The sequence below is a fragment of the Clarias gariepinus genome, chromosome 23 (genome assembly GCF_024256425.1).
Source record: "Clarias gariepinus isolate MV-2021 ecotype Netherlands chromosome 23, CGAR_prim_01v2, whole genome shotgun sequence".
Classification (NCBI taxonomy): Eukaryota; Metazoa; Chordata; class Actinopteri; order Siluriformes; family Clariidae; genus Clarias; species Clarias gariepinus.
Window position 1 is genome coordinate 11142174 of NC_071122.1, and position 23274 is coordinate 11165447.

General features: G+C 40.4%; 1 protein-coding gene across 1 annotated transcript; it reads right to left on the bottom strand.

The window, feature by feature from the left end:
• Nucleotides 1–1094: 1094 nt before the first annotated feature.
• On the bottom strand, nucleotides 1095–23216 carry LOC128511005 (protein SSUH2 homolog). The gene is made up of 12 exons (XM_053483605.1): nucleotides 23188–23216; nucleotides 14371–14580; nucleotides 14220–14289; nucleotides 12550–12679; nucleotides 11190–11250; nucleotides 10989–11110; nucleotides 10644–10706; nucleotides 7058–7140; nucleotides 2420–2512; nucleotides 2210–2315; nucleotides 2016–2123; nucleotides 1095–1844 (listed from the first exon to the last, which is right to left on the bottom strand). The coding sequence occupies exons 1-12, from the start codon at nucleotides 23207–23209 to the stop codon at nucleotides 1704–1706; spliced, it is 1209 nt and encodes a 402-aa protein (XP_053339580.1). The 5' UTR covers nucleotides 23210–23216; the 3' UTR covers nucleotides 1095–1703.
• Nucleotides 23217–23274: the final 58 nt, after the last annotated feature.

A 23274-nucleotide genomic window follows, 5' to 3' on the forward strand; every position in this document is an offset into this window, starting at 1 on the left:
TCTATAGACTCATGCACGATTCAGGAGTAATGAAATTTTGTACTCAAGTAGAAGTACTGTTATTTCAGTAAAATTTTACTGAAGTATAAGTACAGTTACCATTATAAAAATCTACTCAAGTAAAAGTAAAAAGTAGCTCATTAAAAATTTACTCAGAGTAAAAGTTACCAAGTTACTGTTTTTAACGCGGGTAGGATGGGGGATTCTAGTGTAGTTCAAAAAAAGACAAGCGGATATAAATATCAGACTAGTTGTTTTTAATTGAAGGAACACCTTTGCATAATAAAGCTGTTGCCTTTCTTGTGCTTGAAGTCCAAGTGGTCGCTTAAGTATGATGTTACGCTTTGTGGCGGATAGCCGGGGAAAAAAAGAGTTTAGAGCCAAGAATAATGTTCAGGACAAAACCTTTATTGGTCTCTTTCAGCGTCACAAAATTATAACACAAAACATAAAGTAAAAGTAAAGAAAAGAGTAAAAGAATAGAGCGTTTTGGAGGTGAAAAGCACACCTGAGCTCCTACTCCGTTCTCTTCTTCTCACACACACACCTCCGCAGTGCACACGCTGGGAGAGGAGCGGCAACTCTTAAAAGGCCAACATACATACATACATACATACATATTAGTGGCCGTTACAATGGCCAGGGGTTTGCTTCGTAAGAATTTGATGGCAATTCGCTTACAATCAGATGGCAATCAATCAATCAGTGCAGTGGTTTCCAGGGTGAAATTTTTTTCCTTTCCCGTTGCATTATTTTTTAATTATTTTTCATTTTTATTAATTTATTTTTTACTCAGTAGTGAATATGATTTCAAATGTAGCGAAGTACAATACTTCAAACAAAACATACTTAAGTAAAAGTAAAATTACAGATTATAAAAACTACTTTAAAAAGTACAAGTACGCAAAAAAACTACTCAATTACAGTAATGCGAGTAAATGTAATTTGCTACTTTCCACCTCTGCATAGATGTTTAAAAGCAGTTAATCAGACAAAACATATTTTGCATCTGAATTTTACATTTGGGGTTTGTGCTGGAGGGGACATAAGGGTTAATATACTAACAGAAAACATATCCGGACATAATATACTAACAGACATCATCATATCCATAAATAAGGCCAAAATCTGCATAAAATTGTTCCAATAGCATTAATTCCTCCATTGAAGCAGTTTCCCTCTAGGATTAATAAAGTTCTTTGAATCTTGAAACTTGAATTGATTGTAACCACATTACAGTATTCTGGTCAGGGGTCATAGTGGATGTGTAACTGAGTCTAGAACCTATTCACTGGAATGTTTTTGAAAGCTGTGAGAACATTAGAGAACCCAAAGGAAACCCTGCATAGAAAGTATGCTTAAGTTATACTTGAGTTAAGGATAAGACTGGGGATCAATGGGCTGAATTATATAATGTTTTTTGCTGTTTACAAAATGTTGCTTTTGTAAATGTTCTATAACATTTTATTGTATCCCTAATTAAATGTTTTCTAAATTATAATGGCAAGATTTACCCTTGTAGCTTCAGGGCAAAACTTAATAAGCAAACATATTATGCAAAACATGGCAACACTCCTAAATTCGCTATAAATGCTAATTAAGAGTTTTTTTTTACCAAGCTATTTAGCTATTCTATTAAATGTTAATGATAATTGTGAAGGGGAATGACACTTATCTAGGACTTTTACACGGTTTCTGTGTTTTTAAATTATAGTGCAGCAACATGTCTCAGGATAGTCGATTGCTTTGACCTTTTGCTCATTGCCATAAACAAAGTAAACATAGTCTTTTCCCTGCCACTGGTATGTCACCTTATTGATGGGAATCAGCTCAATACGTTGTTGCTGGAACACAGAAAGGTCAGAAAATTTTAAATTACCCCATGCATAAAAACAGTTAGGTAAAACATCCTGTATTTTAACATAATTTTAATCCATTCTTTTTATATTTCAACAAATAATAGCATAGAACTTTTGCATATGACATTATGTTGCCAGAGACAAATGAATGTTAACCTGCTGCATGATGCGTCCTGTCTGGGAAAATTTTTTGTAATGCTCGTTGACTATTCTTTCAGATGCTTCAGCCAAATTACGTTCTGGGAACCGACTCAAAGGATATACCTAGAATAAAGAAATCAGCATAGGATAAAGGAGAAAAACTTAGTTATTATTCTAAAGTAGTTGTAGTAGTAATACTTTTCGCTCACCATCAAATTGGTATCTTTGAAGACTGTTTTCCCATTAACTTCACTGAGTTTACTTTTATCCAGACCACTTGACTGCTCCACTACAAAATCATCAGTATTGTTTTTCCTGAGACCAAAAAAAAAAATAAAAACAAAGTCATCATGACAACTGTTTTTTTTTCAGTAACTAGGTTTCAGATCATTTTATGTGTCAAACTGCGAATCAATTACCATTCCACTGTAAGCTTGATATACATTGTTAGCTTTTTTTTCCCTTTGCAGGTATCACATTCAACTTCTCCGCTGGATAGACACTTAGAGCACCTAAAAAAAATCAGGTAAAAACAGCAGCAGGTGCATATATAAATATTCCTTTGCTTGTGGCATTTGAATTGTCACACAATATTTATTATTTTCACATAGTGGGTTTCCATATGGAGGCTAAGAAAAGTAGGAAGCTTCTGTAGAGCATGGTTTTTTAATGAATACAAACAGTGAGTAAAATTGACAATCTATAAAAGCATGAATAAATGGTTTGCTCTGATCTGTACAAAGCATGCATTAGATTTGTTTGCTTAATTGTACAGAGTGGTACAGTGGAACCTCGGTTTGAGAGCTTTCTTTAAAAAGAGGAAAATTTTGAAACAAATTTTGACTTAAAAACGAGCAAGTCTTGGTTTACGACTACCGAGTATCGTGTAGCACGCATGCGCTTTTTGTTTTGATGCCTAGCGTTACGTGATCACAACTGAGCTAATGTTTTCTTTTTCTCTTGTGCTGCGGAATTGTGGGTAATCATCTCCCCTACTGGGTCTTAGTAAGCGTCTCTCACTGGTATAATCAACATCCGTGCACTGTTTACTATAACACTGTGTGCTCATAAAACATATTTTAAACACATTTTTGTAAGTGTGTGTGTACTGCGCGTGTGTAATGTTTCTTATAACACACGTGTGTGTGTGCGTGTGTAAACCAAATGAAAGACTCATCAAAGGGGTTAAAGATCCATTTTCTCTCTCTCTGTAGCAGCCTGTCGTTATGTGTGTGCGTGCGCATAATTTGACACCGTGCCCTTTAACACACACAGGCTCGCCTTTACACACACCCCTCCCCCCCCCCTCCTTTCGGCTTAACACACACACACAGAGTGTTGCCTATATTTAGCGACTTTTCAAATCCCTCTAGCGACAATTTTTTAAAAAAGCGACTAGCGACAAATCTGGCGACTTTTTCTTGTGTTACTGGAGACTTTTGGAGACTCTGATGTGTCTGTACTGACTCTTCTCAACTTGCCACAGCAGCTGCCGCCGCCGGCCCCTCCCCCGTCCCAAAGCACTCACAGACAGGCCTGTCCTCTCGCAGGAGTCTCCCCCCCCCCCCCCCCCAGCTGCAGTTACAGCAGGAGATGCTCACTTCTACGAGTCTCGACTGCAAATGAATTGCCCATGCGCGGATCCGCCGTTAAGTGATCCCGCCCTGGCTTGTAAGCGGGATGTAAATTAAAAATATCCTGTTCCGATGCATATTAAAAAATGTTCTTTGTCTAAAATAAATTGCTGCACAAGAATAAATTGCTGCATTTGACTTAAACAGCCTCATTACTTACCTCATCCACTGTGTGTGTGCTTCTCTGTGACTTTAGCATAAACATATAGCTTGCTAGTTCATCATGTCTCAGTCAAAACTATACTCTCAGAAATTCAGAAAGGAGTGGGAATCAAATCCTGAATTCAACGGATGGTTGAAGCCTTTTATTGGGGATAATACACGGGCATACTGCCTGTATTGCAAAACTGATTTTTATGCCAAACTTTGCAATATAAAAAATACACATGTCAACTCAGAAACATACACAAAAGGCAAAGCCTTACAATAGTTTCACAGAAAACAAACTGCCATAAAAAAAAATGACTCTTCAAAAAAAGCTGAAGCCACCATGGCATTAGTTATCACTGTTCTATGCTGGTATGTGATCACATTGGAGAAGCATGTAAAGCTGCTTTTTCACACTGTGCAGCGTGCATTATGCAAATTACGTGATGACGTAATCATCTAGCGACTTCTACGACAGCCAATAGCTACTTTCCTTACTGACGAGTTGGCAACACTGCACACACAGACACACACCCTCTGCTTTACAAAGAAACACTGCTCTGTCATGATTCTTTTCAAAGGTAAAGTGCAGGTTCATTTGTTTGTTTGTTTTACTTTACAGCAGTGATTCCATTAGTATGTGCTTAGTATGAGTGTCATTAGCGATGTTCCTTGCTAATTTTTCTTCCTGTTAATGTGTGTGTTTGTGTGTGTGAAACTCAAATAAGGAAGGAGAAAGGTTTACTGTGTAAGATGAGGAGGGGAGTGTAAGGGTCTATGCCTGCTCCTTCCGCCCACGGCGTTCAACACCTGCCACAACACCCCATTCGTTACAGAATGCTCGACCCACCAAGGCATAGCAGAGGGGGCTGGGACTTTAAAACGGCATCCTCACGTGGAGGCCACAGCTGCAGCACCCTTCGAGCCTCACGTGGAGGCCACAGCTGCAGCACCCTTCGGAGCCTCACGTGGAGGGCCACAGCTGCAGCACCCTTCGGAGCCTCACGTGGAGGGCCACAGCTGCAGCACCCTTCGGAGCCTCACGTGGAGGGCCCAGCTGCAGCACCCGCCGCCGAGCGCCTCGAGGAGGTCCCAGCAGCAGCAGCAGCCGCCGAGCCCCTCGTGGAGGTCCCAGCAACACCAGCAAGCCTCATGTGGAGGCCCCCACCTTTTACCCTCACCTTCGTCCAGTAGCCCTTATTCAAGGCTCGCCGCCTTTGGAGCGACACCCCAGCACAGCGTCCACCACCCGACTTCGATGTCGGGCACCCACCGCTGCACGGCGGAGGAAAAGCCAGTACTGCATCGGCCGCCCGGATTGGGGGACAACTCAGCACTGTCTTCAGGGGCTCTACTTCTCAGAGCAATACAGTGCTGCCCCCCCCCGCCCGGCCTATGGGAACTAGCCCGTCGGGGTCGGGTGAAAGGACACGGGACACCAGGGAAGTGCCCCGGGATCACCAATAGCGCTCCGGAGAAGCGGTTTAAGCGGGGGGGGGGGGGGGGGGGGGTACTGTAAGGGTCCGCCACTAGAGGCCACTGTTTTTATTTTGTAGTTTTTGTTGGCCGACTCAGTTTCCCAGCAGGCACCTCGGTCAGGTGATGCGGGTGCACACCTGAACCGAGGTAGCCATCAATCAATCTATAAATAGCTGTTTAGACTGGGAAACTGGGTCGAGCATTTTTGGTAACCACTGTCATTTGTGTGGGCATTTTGTTCTGTTCTGTTTTGTTATTTGTTTAGTTTGTACTTTGATTTTAGTTGTGTTGACTTGGGCTCTCTTATTGGCAATGTTTCTGTGTATCTTGTGTGCCTGTGTTAGTGGAGATGATTCAGTCCTGTCCTCCTGTGTTCTTGTGTTTAGCTGGAGCAGGTAAGTAGGTAGGTGTGTGTTTGGCTAGGAGCATGTTTAGCTAAGATCTATGTGGAGTTACAGTAACTAGCATGCTTCTAGCCATAGCCCCTCTGTGTCTCTAGCTGTCCTGTGTTTCCTCTCCCCCTAGTGTCCCAGTGCGCCTAGCTTTAGAGTGCTGTCCCTCCTGGCTTTGGAGTAACGACTAGCTTGTGAGTGCCGCCTCGCTTAGTCTTGGAGGGCTGCCTCGCCTAGCCACTGGGTATCCTTTGTCTATGTTTCTGTGCCCCCATCCCCTAGTGTGTGTTAAGCTATTAGGTAAGTGTAGCTTAGTGCATGTTGGGGCTAAAGACATGCTTAGCTAGGTGTATGTGTAGCTAACTGCCATGGTTAAGCACTGCTTAGCCATGTTTAGCTAAAAGCCATGCCTAGCTGATTGCCATGTCTTTAGCCCTCGTCCCGTCCCTCTCTTGGTCTCTCGTCTCTAGTCTCTACGTGTTTCCCTTCTCTCTAATGTTTCTCTCTGGTGTCTCCCGTTTCTCTCTGGTGTCTCCCGTTTCTCTCTGGTGTCTCCCGTTTCTCTCTAGTGTCTCCCGTTTCTCTAGTGCCCAGTTTCAGCTCCACGCCTCGTTTGTGTCCTGTTATGTGTTTGTCCCCCTGCCGGTGTCTCGCCACAGGGCGTGTTACGTGTCTCCCTTTGCCTGTGTCTCGCCACAGGGCGTGTTACGTGTCTCCCCCTGCCTGTGTCTCGCCACAGGGCGTGTTACGTGTCTCCCCCTGCCTGTGTCTCGCCACAGGGCGTGTTACGTGTCTCCCCCTGCCTGTGTCTCGCCACAGGGCGTGTTACGTGTCTCCCCCTGCCTGTGTCTCGCCACAGGGCGTGTTACGTGTCTCCCCCTGCCTGTGTCTCGCCACAGGGCGTGTTTTGTGTCTCCCCCTGCCTGTGTCTCGCCACAGGGCGTGTTTTGTGTCTCCCCCTGCCTGTGTCTCGCCACAGGGCGTGTGTTTGTTCCCCTGTCTGTGTCTTGCCAAAGAGCCCCTGTTAGCTCTTGTTAGCCCAAACTTAAGTATTGTTTGAGTTTGTTTGTTCCTTTGTGTCTTCATTTATACTTTGTGTTTAACCATAATTAAAAGACTCCTTTTGGTTACACCACCCCTCTGCCTCTATGCCTGCTCCTTCCGCCCACGGCGTTCAACACCTGCCACAACACCCCATTCGTGCCAGGGAGGGGCTGATTTCTCCTCTCCTCTTACTTTAGCTTCACACACATACACACACACACACACACACAGCACCTGCGCGCATAAATGGAAACACATCTGTCAGAATTTTTTTTGGCTTGCTTTGATTTACGAGTGTTTTGGAATATGAGTCCACTGTAAGTAAAAGGGTCAGTTACACAGCTAAATTTTGAAAACTTACGATGATTTGCCACGTCCACTGCACTTTATACAGGTTTGCTGTTCAGGACGATGCTCAGAGCCTTTACACAAAGTGCATGTTATCTGCAATGAGAATTGTAGTAGAGTATGTTATAATGCTTTACATAGGTACCAGTGAAAACATTTCTAACAGCAAGGTCTCTTTGAAAATTAACTCTAATCCCTCCACAAGGCTATATGTTTATTGCATATAAAGTATATTAAAGTTTTAGCCATCTGTACAGTATCTGGGGGTGGGTATGGTCTGTACGTACCATCCTAGATTTTTAAAAAGGTTTCCACTACCACTATGCCCTTAGTAACACAAGAAAACACTAAGAAAGAGGGTAGCTGGAAAAGGAAAATTATCCTTTGTAAAGTAATTGTAAAAAATTTTTAAATCGATTAAGCAATCAAGTTATGTAAGGATTGATCTTATCTGATTTACTCAATTTCTTCGTTTGTTATATTACAGAGAGACCTGATATAAAGAAATTTTATTTAAGAAAGATGAAAACATGTGCAATAAACACCTCAATAAAACATATTTTCTTTATTTGTACAGAAATATGCTAGAAGTACGAGGGGGTATCAAAAAGATTTGTACGCCACAGATTCAATCACTTTGATCGTACATCCTCCCTTAAACACCTTAAAATCTGGCTGTAGAATTTGTTATTGATGGTCTGGCCTCTGAGGATGAATTCTAGATGCACAATGCCTCAAATGTCAAAAAAGGTGATGAGCATGCACTTGGTCGAGCTGCGGACCTGCCTCGCCTTTTTCAGTCGTGTAGCCAATAGGGTCTTACACTGTAAAGATGGTTGGTTCATCTCATGCACCCAAGTTTCGTAACCAGTAATGATCCTCGACCTGAAGGACGAGTCATCCACGGCACGCTGACAGAGTATGAACAAACAGAGAACAGAGAACGAACTTGGCAGCAACATGGTGCATGTTCAAATCTTGCATTATGCATATTTTCTTGCATTTCATACACATTTCCATAATTTTCTTTTTTCATTTTGTAAAGCTGCTTTGTGACAATGACCATTGTTTAAAGCATTATAACATAAAAATTGAATTGAATTGCCTCTACTGTTCCGTATGGCACACCGACAATGGCAGCAATGGCAGTTGTTCCCCAATGATCATCATGTTGCCGAAAGGTTTAACATATTCGCGGGTTGAGATTGTTAGTCTTCCTAATCTCTCGTCAACTTCAAGTGAAGAGTACATGCCACTCAAAACACTTAGAACGCCTCATTGCAGCATTGCCGTAAACTTACCAAATTATGTCAAACGTCTCTCTGTGGAAGATTTACACAGAACTTGCTGTACATGATGAAATCGCAGACACGGTAACGCACAAGGTCAAAATAACACCAGTTGCACAGCTCTCTATGTACATCGGACAATATCTTTTGGCACACTGACTTATGAAGGTCGGTGCTTCCTGTGACTGTGCAAGCAGCCTTGTGCTGCCACCTGTTGGCGTGTTACAAAACTAGTGTTAACTTTTTGATACCACCTCGTACTGTATTTTTATTTTTTGGAAGTCTGTTTGGCAATGTTAACTTGCTTATTTCCTAAAAATACTTATTTAATGTTTTATTATGGGAATGTGAGTTGGATATGGGAAGTTTGACAAACCTTGCAACCCTCCCCTAAAATTGTCAGGGAGTTGAGACAATCAAGCATTAAGCTTTTTCAGGTGTTTCTCAGAGATCTTCTGTCTTGATTAGCTAATATCATGTAAATGAGCAGGTACAGAGACCGCAGTTTCTTTCCTCTTATGAATTCTATTGCATGGTTTGCAGTGATGGTTGGTGTTGTTAAAAATCAAACTTTCGTCCAAATTACAAACCGGATTCCAAAAATGTTGGGACACTATACAAATCGTAAATAAACACTGAATGCAATGATGTGGAGATGCCAACTTCTAATATTTTATTTAGAATAGAACATAAACCATGGAACAAAAGTTTAAACTGAGAACATATATCATTTTAAAGGAAAAAATATGTTGATTAAAAATTTCATGGTGTCAACAAATCCCAAAAAAGTTGGGACAAGGCCATTTTTTACTACTGTGTGGCATCTCCCCTTCTTCTTACAACATTTAACAGACGTCTGGGGACCGAGGGAACAGTTTCTCAAGTTTAGAAATAGGAATGCTCTCCCATTGTTGTCTAATACAGGCCTCTAACTGTTCAATCGTCTTGGGCCTTCTTTGTCGCACCTTCCTCTTTATGATGCGCCAAATGTTCTCTATAGGTGAAAGATCTGGACTGCAGACTGGCCATTTCAGTACCCGGATCCTTCTCCTACGCAGCCATGATGTTGTGATTGATGCAGAATGTGGTCTGGCATTATCTTGTTGAAAAATGCAGGGTCTTCCCTGAAAGAGATGACGTCTGGATGGGAGCATATGTTGTTCTAGAACCTGAATATATTTTTCTGCATTGATGGTGCCTTTCCAGACATGCAAGCTGCCCATGCCACACGCACTCATGCAACCCCATACCATCAGAGATGCAGGCTTCTGAAATGAGCGTTGATAACAACTTGGGTTGTCCTTGTCCTCTTTGGTCCAGATGACATGGCGTCCCAAATTTCCAAAAAGAACTTCGAATCGTGACTCGTCTGACCACAGAACAGTCCTCCATTTTGCCACACTCCATTTTAAATGATCCCTGGCCCAGTGAAAACGCCTGAGCTTGTGGATATTGCTTAGAAATGGCTTCTTCTTTGCCCTGTAGAGTTTCAGCTGGCAACGGCGGATGGCACGATGGATTGTGTTCACTGACAATGGTTTCTGGAAGTATTTCTGAGCCCATTCTGTGATTTCCTTTACAGTAGCATTCCTGTTTATGATGCAGTGTCGTTTAAGGGCCCGGAGATCATGGGCATCCAGTATGGTTTTAAGCCCTTGACCCTTACGCACAGAGATTGTTCCAGATTCTCTGAATCTTCGGATAATGTTATGCACAGTTGATGATGATAACTGCAAAGTCTTTGCAATTTTTCGCTGGGTAACACCTTTCTGATATTGCTCCACTATCTTACTGCGCAACATTGTGGGAATTGGTGATCCTCTACCCATCTTGGCTTCTGAGAGACACTGCCACTCTGAGAAGCTCTTTTTATACCCAATCATGTTGCTAATTGACCTAATTAGTGTTAATTGGTCTTCCAGCTCCTCGTTTCTTTTTGGGGATTTGTTGACACCATGAAATTTTGAATCAACATATTTTTCTCTTAAAATGATACATTTTCTCAGTTTAAACTTTTGTTCCGTGATTTATGTTCTATTCTGAATAAAATATTAGAAGTGGCACCTCCACATCATTGCATTCAGTTTTTATTCACGATTTGTATAGTGTCCCAACTTTTTTGAAATCCAGTTTGTAGAATCAGCATACATGAAATGCAATGTATCATCAATTTAGTGGACCAGAACTTGGTGTAACATATTTTACAAGGTATAGAATATAAAGTGCAATTTCAGGGATCATGCCTTTTAAATAGATCCCCTAACATCTGTCTCACTTTTAATAGAATCCATAAAAGTTGAAATCACTCACATACTTGGCTCCATTACACTGGGGGCACACACATTTTCCTGAGGCCGTACATGTCTCACATTGCTGGGAAAATTAGAAATTTTCAAAATATGTGAAATGAGAAACAATGTCACTATTTATTAAACCATCTTGTAATTATAGTTTTAGTTGTAGTAAACTATCAATGTAAACTATTATTTTCAGCCAGAAATTAAATGAAAATGTATTTGGAATTTAAAAAAATAGATTGGGTTTAAACTCAAAAAAGTTTAAATAAAATCATAAAAAGTAATATGGTCAACAAATATTCAAACAAAAACAACAGGTTCGCTAATTAGTACCATATAGTCATTAGTTCTTATATACCTTGACTGACGAGGTATTCGGCACTGCGACTTCCTGGGTATGGTTAGTAAACATGGCAGGCACTTTAACTGGGATTTCCCATGGATTTGGCACAACCAGTGTTTGGCTTTTTGATGGTTCACCTGTACATGTTTGCAGGATTAGGAAAAAATAATAGAAGCATAAACATGACTGTAAAGACCTGTCTAATAGTGTTGTTACCATCATAAGGCTTCGTGTCCCACTTAGTTTGTCTGGATTCTGTAAAGGTCTCCATACGATACTGTAAAGGGAAATGTAAACCAATGCATTAGAAATAATGGGACTAAAACTCATCCTTTTGACCACACCTTTGTCAATGTCTTATAAGTAGGAAATGGTTAATCTAATATAGAAGAAACAATTTGCAGGTTTGTACCAAGGACCACATTTAAACAGTCCTAATAAGCTAAATATATGTATTACCAATGTTATAAACTTACGTAAAATACATAATGTTAAACGTTAGAGTACTTGAATTACTTTTTTTGATATTACAAGTAATCTAACACGTTAGATCTGCCATTTAAGTACTGTTATTTAGTTATTTTTTCAAAAATGTAAGTATATTACAGTGTATATTCAGACAGTTTATGTAATCCGTGAGCCAGACAGCAGTAATTCCCAATCTGTCAGTGTGTGTGTATGTGTGTGTGAGTGTGAAAGTCGTCCTACAAGCCCCGCCCCCGATAACCCGGCCCCTCCTGTTATTCCTGCTGTTATACCCTATCTCACCTATGCGGTTTGACAATGCGAGGACTGACGTGCGGAAACATGGAAACATAATCACAGCACCAAAACTCGCGGTGAATCATGATGAACCATACTTACAGCCACCGCGTGAAACCGCAAAGGTGAGATAAAGGTAATAGGAGTTAACAGATTATGGGCCAGTCTTCGCTGAGTGATAATGCTAGAATAATTATAAAGGTCTTGACTTAAACAACATGCATGAGGAATCACAAAGAATTTTTTATTTTATGCAATGGAAAAGTACTCTAACTAGTTACTTTTATTAGAAAGTAATACTGTAATGTAACTGATTACTTTTTAAAGACAGTAGTTTTGTGATGTAATTAATTACTTTAAAAAGTAACGTCCCTCAACACTGTGTATTAGATTTCCTCCAATGGTCATCTAAATTCTTTAAGTACTAGAAGTCCTTTAGATAACGACAAGTCGGTAACCATGGGAAATAGCAAGGGATAGTCGATAAGAGTGTTTTTAAAAGAGTATTGCCATGTAGCCGTTATATTCTTCAACTATTCTAAGGTGCTATTATACACCATATCAATCCACAGGGATTCATTCAACAGGCAATTGTGCTTACCACTGGACCAACATACTGTAGCAACCTGTGCATTAGGAAGTGAGCAATAACTTCCATCCTAGGAAAGTCTTGTTGTATACATGTCATGTTGTATTATTTTGTATTATATATATATATATATATATATATATATATATATATATATATATATATATATATATATATATATATATTACTGTATATAATGAGAAAAAACAGAGTGATTGCAGTTACTCGGTAGGTGTTGAACGCTTCGACATTCGTAATGACGCCATCTCTAGCTGGAGTAGATGAATAACAGCACTTGCTTTCTACATACTCATGGAAAACCTTTTGGGCCGCTTCCTTGCTAAGAGCAGGAATACTGGAATAAAGAAATAGATAGACAACAGGTCAGAATCTCTTTCATTTGAGAATATTTGTAAATAATTGACACCTTTAAAAATGCACACTTGAATGTTTAAATCATTGTTAAATTATTGTCATTTTGCCCTACAATATTGCAAACCTTATTTTTGCCTTAATCATCTTACATTAATTTCATGGGAAAATTTTAAGGAGTACTTTGCCCATGGCATGTTCGGTCTTATTCTAAAGAAACAACCCAACCCAAGATTTTTTTTAGATTGCGGTTGGTAGATGTACCTTCCCTTTTTAAAAACATATAAAAAGTTTATGGATCTCTGAAGCGATGGCATCCATATTACTTTGGTTCACTACAATGACTGCCCCTTACACTGTTATAGTAAATGGACATTGTTACACAGTCCAAAAAGGAAAGTCAGAATTAAAGGATTCAGGCAATGTAACAGACCCAGCTGCTGAGTAGTGAATACCATTTGCATATGGAAATTTCCAGTGTAGTGTTTTTCTTAGTACAGTTTCTGTGTGATACAATGATCCTTTGCTTTCACAAGTATGTTCTGAAGCCGTGGTTTGAACCATGGTCTTACTGGCCACATCATGGCCACAATCAGAAATCTGTGGCCTAGTTGCTGAATCTCTTGAAATGGAACAAATCATTGATGGGGGTATGGTTATGAGGTTATTTGTGTACTTTACTTGTTATACATTCTGTCCAAGTGGAGTGACTGGCTCTCTCAGGGACTTCAGGACCACATGGACCACCCTTGCTTTTAGATGGTTGATGTATTCTGGCTTTCTGCTGATCTATTTTTTCACTGTGACAAGGACACATTTCAGTATGTGTTTTGTTTTAGTCCAAATGCAGACTTATAACTCAAAAGGCCCATAGCTGCAGTAAGCTTAGGAAGATCATTAATGAGGTGGCGGTCATCTGCAACTGATGCTGATATCAGTTATATGCCACACACTGGCATGATGTAGTGCTAGCATTCTCTATTAATAGACCCTCATGATACTGAGGGTATACCATGACACGGTACAGGGTCATAGAAAGCCTGTGTAGAAGTTTAAGCTCAGACCGAGTGCTATATTTTGGCCAAGTCGGGATGCTTTGTTTAAGATGGCCTGCACTTGGAAGACAAAAACAAAGCAAGCATCATAGCACAAAGCTACTAGCTATTATTGTCTGTTGATGTGCAAAAACCTGTATTAGATGTTTTAAGTCACATCAAACCTTACTCGGGCCACAGCCACCTGGAGAGAGACTGTAATAGCCAGCTTGCATGCAGCTGTCAGCTGATGAATATGGCAGACACTAGAGATGAAATGGTGGCTCAGCTAGTAAGTCCCAAAGTTACATGGTATACACAGCTTTTTGCCATGCCTGACACCATTCATCTAAAGAGGAACTAGGAGTGTTATTTAGGCTTATTGTAGGAAACATTATGGCCCATCAATGGCCAACAAGAACATTAAAAAAGATACATATTTTTACATTATACAGTAAATAAGATCATCCATAAATGAAGGAATCTTACTTCCAGTCTTGTGCTGGCTGTGATTCAGGAGTTGGCATTGGTTGGATAGGCGGAGGAGGAAGAAACCCACCTTTTAAAATATATTATGTATGTCAATTTAATATTATTTATTTTTCCTTCTATTTCAGTGTTTTATTATTTATGTACCTACCGCCAATTCCCTCATATCCAGGAATATTTGGTGGGGTCTGCATTCCATATAAAAGTGGTTGCTGTTGTCCGTATGCGATGGTGGGCTGCATTACGGAGGGCTGCATCATTGGAGGCTGCACCATGGGGGGCATCATGGAGGGCTGCATCATGGGGGGCTGCATTACAGGGGGCTGCATTGGGGGGGACTGCATTACTGGTGAATACATAACTGTAGGAAACCAAGTGGAAGTTTTCAATTAGAATGATAAACAAACATTGTGTCACATATGTGGTTGGAAATTAATCCAAACATACAGTTGTGCTTATTGGTTTACATACTCTGGCATAATTTGTGACATATTTGCATTTTTTTTAAGAAAATAACACAAATCATCCACAAATATTTTTTTAAGGATAGTGCTCGGATAAAGCCAGTTATTTCTACTGAATAATGTGAGCCCTTTGTAACTCAAAAGGTTAACTGAAATTACTAAAGAGACAACAACACAAAAAAAAAAAACAGGGAAAACAACACAAAAATGTATGAAACATGGAAGCTTTTTGCCAAGAAAAGTGGACAGCTTTACAACCAGAGAAAATAAAGTATCTCATCCACATCGATTACTACAGACTGCAAGTCATCATTGACGCTAAAGGGGCAATGCAAAATTTTAAGAACTAGAAACAAAGACAAAGGCAAAGCATCTAATTTGTTTCTTTATTACAGTATTATGATTCTTTGAAGCCTTATTTTGATTTTCAAAGTGGGTTAACATGAAAATGTGTAAAACCGTTGGTATAAGTGTTTCCACGATTAAGGCTCCTTTGTGGTTACTTCTGAAGAACCATCCATCACCTTTAGAATATCAAAAACACATTTTGGGGATGAACTGCCCAATAGCAATTATGTAATGTTAAGTAGAAATGGTGTAGGTATGACACAATCTTTTTTGCTCAGTTGCAAAAACTGAGTCTTATCACAAAAGTAAATACTGACTAGTTGTAAACTTATCAGTATATACTGTAACACTATACCACCACCAAATCTATTGGTGTCCCAATCAGTTGCTACATAGGTATATTTAGGTGGCATAGTGACCTAGTGGTTAGCACTGTCGTCTTGCACCTCCAGGTCCTGAGTTTGATTCCTGCATGAGGTCTGTGGGAGTGAAGTTTTCATGTTCTTTCCATGATTGGTGGGTTTCCTTCAGGTTCTCTGGTTTCCTCCCACAGTCCAAAGCTATACAGTTTAGGCTAATTGCCATTTCCAAATTGCCCGTAATGTGTGAATGTTGACTAGAGGTCCTACCACAGACTGAGGACCTACAAATGTGAATAAATACAATAGTCACCCTTGGCTTTCATTTTTCCTGGATAAATAGATGGATAGGCATATAAACTCATTAACTGGATATATGTCATAATCCACATCAACAGAGGCAATTTAAAAAACATTGTCATTCTGTTTTTGTCAATGAAAAGACTATTTGAGTGTGGAAAGTACATAATTTAATTCTCAATCCTAATTCTTGACTCATCCTAAAATATACAGGTAAGTGCAGCCGAAAAGTAATGTCAAAATGTTTTTTCTGATGCCCATGTAAAACACCTTGAGAACAAATTGTATCCATCCCTGAGATTTCTATTAGTGAATGTACAGTATGTGCCAAAATGTGGGTTATTTCTCTTTAAACGAACTAACATATACACTATTAGCGTGTTGATTTAGCACAGTAATGCACAGTTATAATTCATAGTACATTTCTTGGCGGATCTTTACAGTTTAACATTCCCCACAAGTAGGTATCAGTTTGTGTAAGATCGGGAAGGAATTGTCCTGCCACCATTTTCAAACTCGGTTCCCATTCACAACCACTTCCGTATGAGCGGAAATAATACTTAACTATGAATTGGTTGCCTGTTTACCGATGGCTGCGCTCTAGAATACAAGATGGCGCCAGTGAGAATAGCTGCCGTTGCTCAGTGTCTTCCTTAACTTTGCGTTTTTCTTATGTTTGCCGTGTTATTTTTTGTTTTTTGTTTTTTGCAACCTGTAATGTTCTTATCTCCTATGACAGACAAACTCTCCTGGACATTCGACAAAATTTGCAATCTGGACCTTCACAGACCAACTTTTTCGTGAACGGAGGTGACTTACTTTGGCTATAGGGCAGAAGAAACGCCGGAAAAGGGGGAAAGAGCCGGGATCCTGGTCAGGCTGAGGAACAGACAACACAGTGCCCCGCTTCCTAGCATTCTTTTAACGAACGTCCAGTCTTTGGAAAACAAGCTGGATGAACTAAGAGCCAGGATAACCTTTCATAGGGACATTTAGAACTGCAATGTCTTTGTATTTACAGAGACATGGCTGGACCCTTCCGTCCCCGACTCGGCCATTGTCCCTGAGGAACTCTCTATTCACCGCCGGAATAGAACAGTAGACTCGGGTAAATGCAGGAGAGGTGGCGTGTGTGTAATGACCAACAAATTGTGGTGTACTGATGTACAGGAAGTTTCATCGGGGTGCTCTCCTGATCTTAAACATCTCATGATCAGATGCAGCTTTTTATCTGCCCAGGGAGTTTTCAGCGATATTCTGTACCGCTGTTTATATTCCCCCCCATGCCGACATCACGCTCGCACTGGATGAACTGTTTGATGTTATCAATCGGCAGGGAACGTTACACCCGGAGGCTGCTTTTATTGTGGCTGGCGATTTTAATAAAGGCAACATGAAGAAAGTTCTGCCAAAGTTTTTCCAGCACGTAAACTTTCTAACGCGCGGTGAGAACATCTTGGACCATGTTTACATGCCGTACGCACATGCTTACAAAGCCCCCCCCCCCCCCCCCTCCGACCAGCCTTCAGCAAATCAGATCACTCCTCTGTCCTGCTGCTGCCAGCTTATAGGCAGAAGCTGAAACACGAGCAGCCTATGACGCGGTTGGTTCAGCGCTGGACCGACCAATCAGACAGCGCCCTGCGGCTGACAACTACATCAACAACTACGCTGAGTACGTAACGGACTTCATTCACAAATGCATCAATGACGTTGTACCGCGGGTCAATGTACGGATTTACCCCAACCAGAAGCCATGGGTTAACGAAGAGGTCCGTGCAGCGCTCAGAGCGCGGACTGCAGCTTTTAAATCCGGAGACCCAAGTGAGTACAAATCATCCCGGTATGCACTCAGAAAAGCAATAAAAACTGCCAAGGTACAGTACAGAGAAAAGGTGGAATCCTGCTATAGCAACTCTAACATCAGGAACATGTGGAGTGGACTGAAGACCATCAAGACCACAAGGGGAAGAGCTGCAGAGTAGGGGAGGTAACTGCTTCTCTACCTGATGAGCTGAACACCTTCTATGCACGCTTTGATAACCACCTATCTCAGGAGCTTTCACTGGAAGAGGACAGCTGCCCTCTACAGATATCTTAGGCAGACGTGTGTAAATACTTCAGGAAAGTAAACACATAGAAAGCTCCTGGACCAGACAATATCCCAGGTCGTGTCTTCAAAGCATGCGCCTGCGAGCTAGCGGATGTCTTCACAGACATTTTTAACCTTTCCCTGCACCAGTCTGCTGTCATTTTAAGAGGACCATCATTATCCCTGTCCCTAAGAAAATGAATGTGAGCTGCCTAAATGACTATCGCCCAGTAGCACTCACCTCCATTACCATGAAGTGCTTTGAGCGCATAGTCAAAGCTTACATCACAACCTTACTCCCTGCTTCACTCGATCCGCTCTAGTTTGCCTACAGGCCTTATAGATCTACTAATGATGCAATAGCAATTGCACTTCACATTGCCCTCTCCCACCTTGACCAGAGGAACACATACGTGCGGATGCTGTTCATTGATTATAGCTCCGCTTTCATCACCATCATACCACCCAGACTGGTCATGAAACTCCGCAACCTGAGCATCAGTTCCTCCCTGTGCAGCTGGATCCTAGACTTTCTGACAGACAGACCTCAGGTGGTTCGGATCGGCAACATCACCTCATCCTTACGAACACTCAGCACCGGTGTTCCTCAGCTATGTGTGCTCAGCCTCCTACTGTACACCCTGTTTACTCACGACTGTACAGCAACATATAGCTCCAACACCATCATCAAATTTGCAGACGACACCACCATCATCAGCTGCATTTCTGATGGAGATAAGTCGGCATACAGGGCAGAGGTGAGAGCCCTGACATCATGGTGCCGCGACAAACAACCTGCTGCTCGATGTCAGCAAGACTAAGGAGCTCATTGTGGACTACAGGAGACTGCAGGGAGGAAGCTACACCCCCATCCACATCGAGGGAGCAGAGGTGGAGAGAGTCAGCTGCTTCAGATTCCTGGGCATCAATATCATTGAGGATCTGAGTTGGTCACACCACATTGGTGTGATCACTAAAGCGGCAAGACAGCGGCTCTTCTTCCTGCGGCGCCTGGATCTTCTATCGATGCACCATTGAGAGTATTTTGTCTGGCTGTATCACCACCTGGTTTGGCAGCTGTAATGATTTGAATCGCAAAGCTCTGCAGAGGGTGGTGAGATCACCACAGCGCATCACCAGGACTGAATTGCCAGCCATGCAGGACCTCTACAGACAGCGCTGTAGGAGGAGGACGCAGCGGATTCTCTCTGACCCCAGCCACCCCAGCCACAGATTTTGCACGCTCCTGCCATCGGGCAGACGGTACAGGAGCATCAAGACCCGCACCAGCAGATACAGAGACAGTTTCTATCCACAAGCCATCAGGCTTCTGAACTGCTGACATTCTGCACACATTAATATACACTCACCACAACTATTGGACTCTTAACAATGTCACTTTAAACAATGCCACTTTAAATATATATTCAAAATACCTAATTGCATCTTGCACTGTTATATGTAAATACTAAATTATCTTTAGCTTACTTGCACATACCTATACCTTTGAAATAATGATTTTTTTCCTCCTCTTCTTATATTTTTTTTATATTTATATGTTTATGTAAAGTTGGGGAACACGGCTCTAAGAATTTCATTACGGTAATGATGCTTTATTGTTATCTGTATATGACAATAAAACTTAAAACTTGAAACTTCTAGGAATAAAGCCAGTTTTAGATCGACATCAAACATTACATATTTTACCCACTCACTCCTTCCTTTATCTAATAAAAAGGGTTTGTAAATTCTGATTACACCTTTAAAAGGGTCATACAGTCCTACATGCACTTTTTTAAGCTGTTTGGACTGAACTGTGTGTTAGGAGAGTGTGTACACCACCACTCTACGATGATAAAGAGCCGCCCAGTGATTTTCTTTTCATTTATTACAATAACCTGCCCCTTCTGAAATCAGGCCAATTGCAAATGCCTTGCAATGTGACGCCACACCAAAAGAGGCCGATCCTACTATAGTTGATTGACACTGGTGTTTTAGCAAAGACCCGCCCCGAGTAAGAAGAAGCTGTTTGTTTTTCGCCGCTGGATCAAAATGGCGCCTAAGCGAGTGTGTTGTACAGTTGTTGGGTGTAATAGCGAACACAGCAGTCGTCATTTACTACCGACATCTGAGCCACTGAGGGAGCAGTGGCTGAATTTTGTTTTTGAAGCTAACGTCCCCGCCGATCTACCTAAATGCGTTCATGTTTGCGCTAATAATTTTTCACCAGACTGCTTTATAAACGCGGGTCAATATAAAGCAGGTTTTGCTACGAAGCTGCTCCTAAAAAATGGATCTGTACTAACTTTGTGTTCCTGCTTCATCTTCACCAGGCTTGGTGAGTGTAATTCCTTTTTCTATTAATCTTTGCAGATTGTCTTTTTAATAATCACGATGAATGCGGAGTGTAAGTTAACTTGTACATCCGTCTCTATATAATCCCTAATTGCCCGTTTATAATAAACAATACATTAAGGTGATTGTCTAGTTGCAAACTGTGTACGTAGTCGGAAAACTATATTATGCTTATCTTTGTAACGTTAGATGGTTTATAACGATGTCTGTCAAAGATTAAGAAGTCATGTAAACACATCAGTAAACACATCGCATTCGTATCTCTCTCAGTAAGCTTCTCCGCTTTTGTTGTTGTTGCTCGCAGCAGCGTTACAGCCTGTTAATTCAGCCCATGCAGTGATGAGAAAGACAAATCGAGTCGATGCATGTCCATTCTTTTAATTTCTGCATTGTCAGGCGATATTACAAACTTCGGCGTAGGTTCCGTACTTAAATCAAACCAAAAACTACTTAAGAAAACAGGCTCAGGCTCTATATTCCAGCGTTTTTCAGTTTGGACTGCATTACCCACAAAGCGTTGCCCGCACTGCGTTGTGGGCAATGCTTTGTAGGTAATGCAGTCCAAAGCATTGCCCGCACTGGACTACACTCCCGTGGCTCTTCCCCATGTGTGTTGTGAAGACACGCCCCACAGAACTGGGGGGCTGGCTCAGCAGAGATCATAAGCATTTAAAGCAGCATGTACTGAAACAGGTTGCTGAGAACAGAGCTAGTTTTTACCAGTTAAAAGTAGTGTTTTTTTTACACAACCATTGAGAATTTTTAATTAAATATATTACAAACTTTTCATTAGGACCCTAAAGATCATATTAACATTTAATAAAAAATGTGTCTGGATGACCCCTTTAAAGTTATGCAGAATAATCAAACATATACACATGAATGAAAGACACTGAGTAAATATATGTGAATAGGTTTTGCCCCACTGGCACACTGTAAAGATGTTTAAAATAGTGTCCATGCCGTATGCCTTTGTTCATTGAAAGGCATGTCTTCCAGAGGTCATGAGAGTGTCCAGGTGTGATAGGTTCTCCCCCCAGCTCGGGATGAAGCTGTAAAACTGTCTGCTTTGTTTACAGAAGCGCCAATTTACACCGTTTGTTTTGGGGTTAACTTCAAAGCATCTGGTCTTATGCCTTGTGAGGTTTCCTGCAGCTTCGTCTCACAGATCTGCTTTATGATCGCAAATTAGATAATGCAGCCTCGTTTTGCAGATGCTTCTTCCTGATCGCGGCTCAGATAGCTTATCAGGATGGCGACATGCATGCTGGGAGAAGGTCTCTGTGGAAACCCTGTTATTCGTTACAAAGCTGCTTTCTTTTTAATCCATTTATAACAGATATATGTTCGTGCACATTGCATCAGTGTTTGCCCCATCTTTAAAATAAATGTTATATTGACTGAAGATGTGACATCATGATGTTTTGCCTGATGTTTTTTCATAATTGTTCTTGGTAGTGCTCGAAATTGTTTGAAAGTTTTGGGATTTCTGCTAATATTGTTCATAACTTTGACTGTTAATATAAGCATACACAGAAGCCATGGTTTGTTCTGGATTAACCTTTTCATGTCTGTTCAAAAAACCTTAAAGCCACCTGACAGCTTCCCTCTGTGACCAAGTTTCGACTTGCTCAGAACCAGACCTGAGGTTTTCAGTGCTGACTGCAAATGAATCCCTACTATATTCCTTTGATATTACCCAAATAGGAATGGGTTACCTGTTGAGTCTGGTTAATACTGTATATCATCAAAACACAAAAATCTATCAACTCAGTAGCACTCTTTTGAAATATATCAACACAAAAATCTGTGTTAGAAACTATAGTTTGACCCCTGTGTAGCGTGTTACTATAGATTACTGTTCTGCTTAAATATTTGAACTCTATTTACACCTTTAACAAATTATTTCCTATTTTACCTGAGCTTTTTTTTACTGCATATACACTACTGTTTAAAAGTTTTAGATCACTTTCTAACTCCATGATTAATCTCCTTTGAACAGTTGATATTGAGATGTTTCTGCTACTTATGCTATGTAAAGACTTTATAACGCCTCTAATCTGAGGTGCTGTTAATTGGTAATTTTTCAGGCTGATAACTCTAAATGAACTTCCTCCTGGGATGAATTTCATGAGAGCCAGTTTCATTATGGTGCTTGACAGATTTTGCAAATGCACTTGACAATACTGTTCTTGCAAGAACTATTACAGAAAGGCTGACCTCTGTGTCTTAAAATAACAACTAACTGTTGTTTTACTTGTTGTTACATAATTACCTAATTCCATATGTGTTATTTTATAGTTTTGAAATCCCCAGTATTGTTGTAAAATGTAGGAAATAAATCATTAAACAAAAACAAAGAAATTTGCAAGTGATCTAAAACTTTTAAACGGTAGTGTAACGGCAATTATAAAAAAATTATAAATACTAAATTATAAATTTAAATGGCAATTATACAGTCAGAGCAGTTGTCAGTTTTGTAAGAATTTAAAACGTTGTTAAAAAAGTTGTTAATTTAAGGGGCTTGACCAAAAAAGCAATACATTAATTAATTAGGAATTACAACCATTTTTAAAAAAACTCTCTCCATTTTCACAAACTTAAAACCTATTGGACAAGCTAACAGGGTTATTTTTAAAAAGAGGGTAGTAGTTAATGTAGCTAATGACTTGTCCGAATATTTATGGACCTCATTGTATTTACCTGATGCTACGTACAATTATTATTATTTATTTTTTTTGCTTGGCATAAATTGTGACGTCTTGCTGAAAAGATTTATATTATCTCTAAAGATATTAGGCACATTTAGATTAAATATTCATCTATAATCTTAAAATCATGAAATAATCTTAATCTTTACTTCGTATACTTAAAATCTAAGACATTTTAGAATTGCTCTATTTGTAATAAAATAATTTGTTTCGAAAAAAGTTTTGAAATTGGAAAAAAAATATATAAATATAATAAAGCCTACAAGATACATGAGGGTTAAGTTTCTATAAAACTAATAAGAAAAGCACAGACATAAATACATAGGATTTTAAACCTACCTTGACTGGGTGGATAAGCCATTGTAACAGTGAGAGAGGATTAAGTGGAAGAACGTTCAGTGCAAGAAGGATCAGAGTAGAAATTCT

What these genes read in the sequence shown, in the direction of transcription:
- LOC128511005 (XM_053483605.1), bottom strand. Translation starts at nt 23,209, where the DNA reads ATGGCTTATCCACCCAGTCAAG. An exon ending in TGGATATGAGGGAATTGGCG is followed by an intron (nt 14,290 to 14,370) that starts GTAGGTACATAA and finishes ATATTTTAAAAG; the next exon opens with GTGGGTTTCTTCCTCCTCCG. An exon ending in ATCAAGCTTACAGTGGAATG is followed by an intron (nt 2,316 to 2,419) that starts GTAATTGATTCG and finishes TTTTGGTCTCAG; the next exon opens with GAAAAACAATACTGATGATT.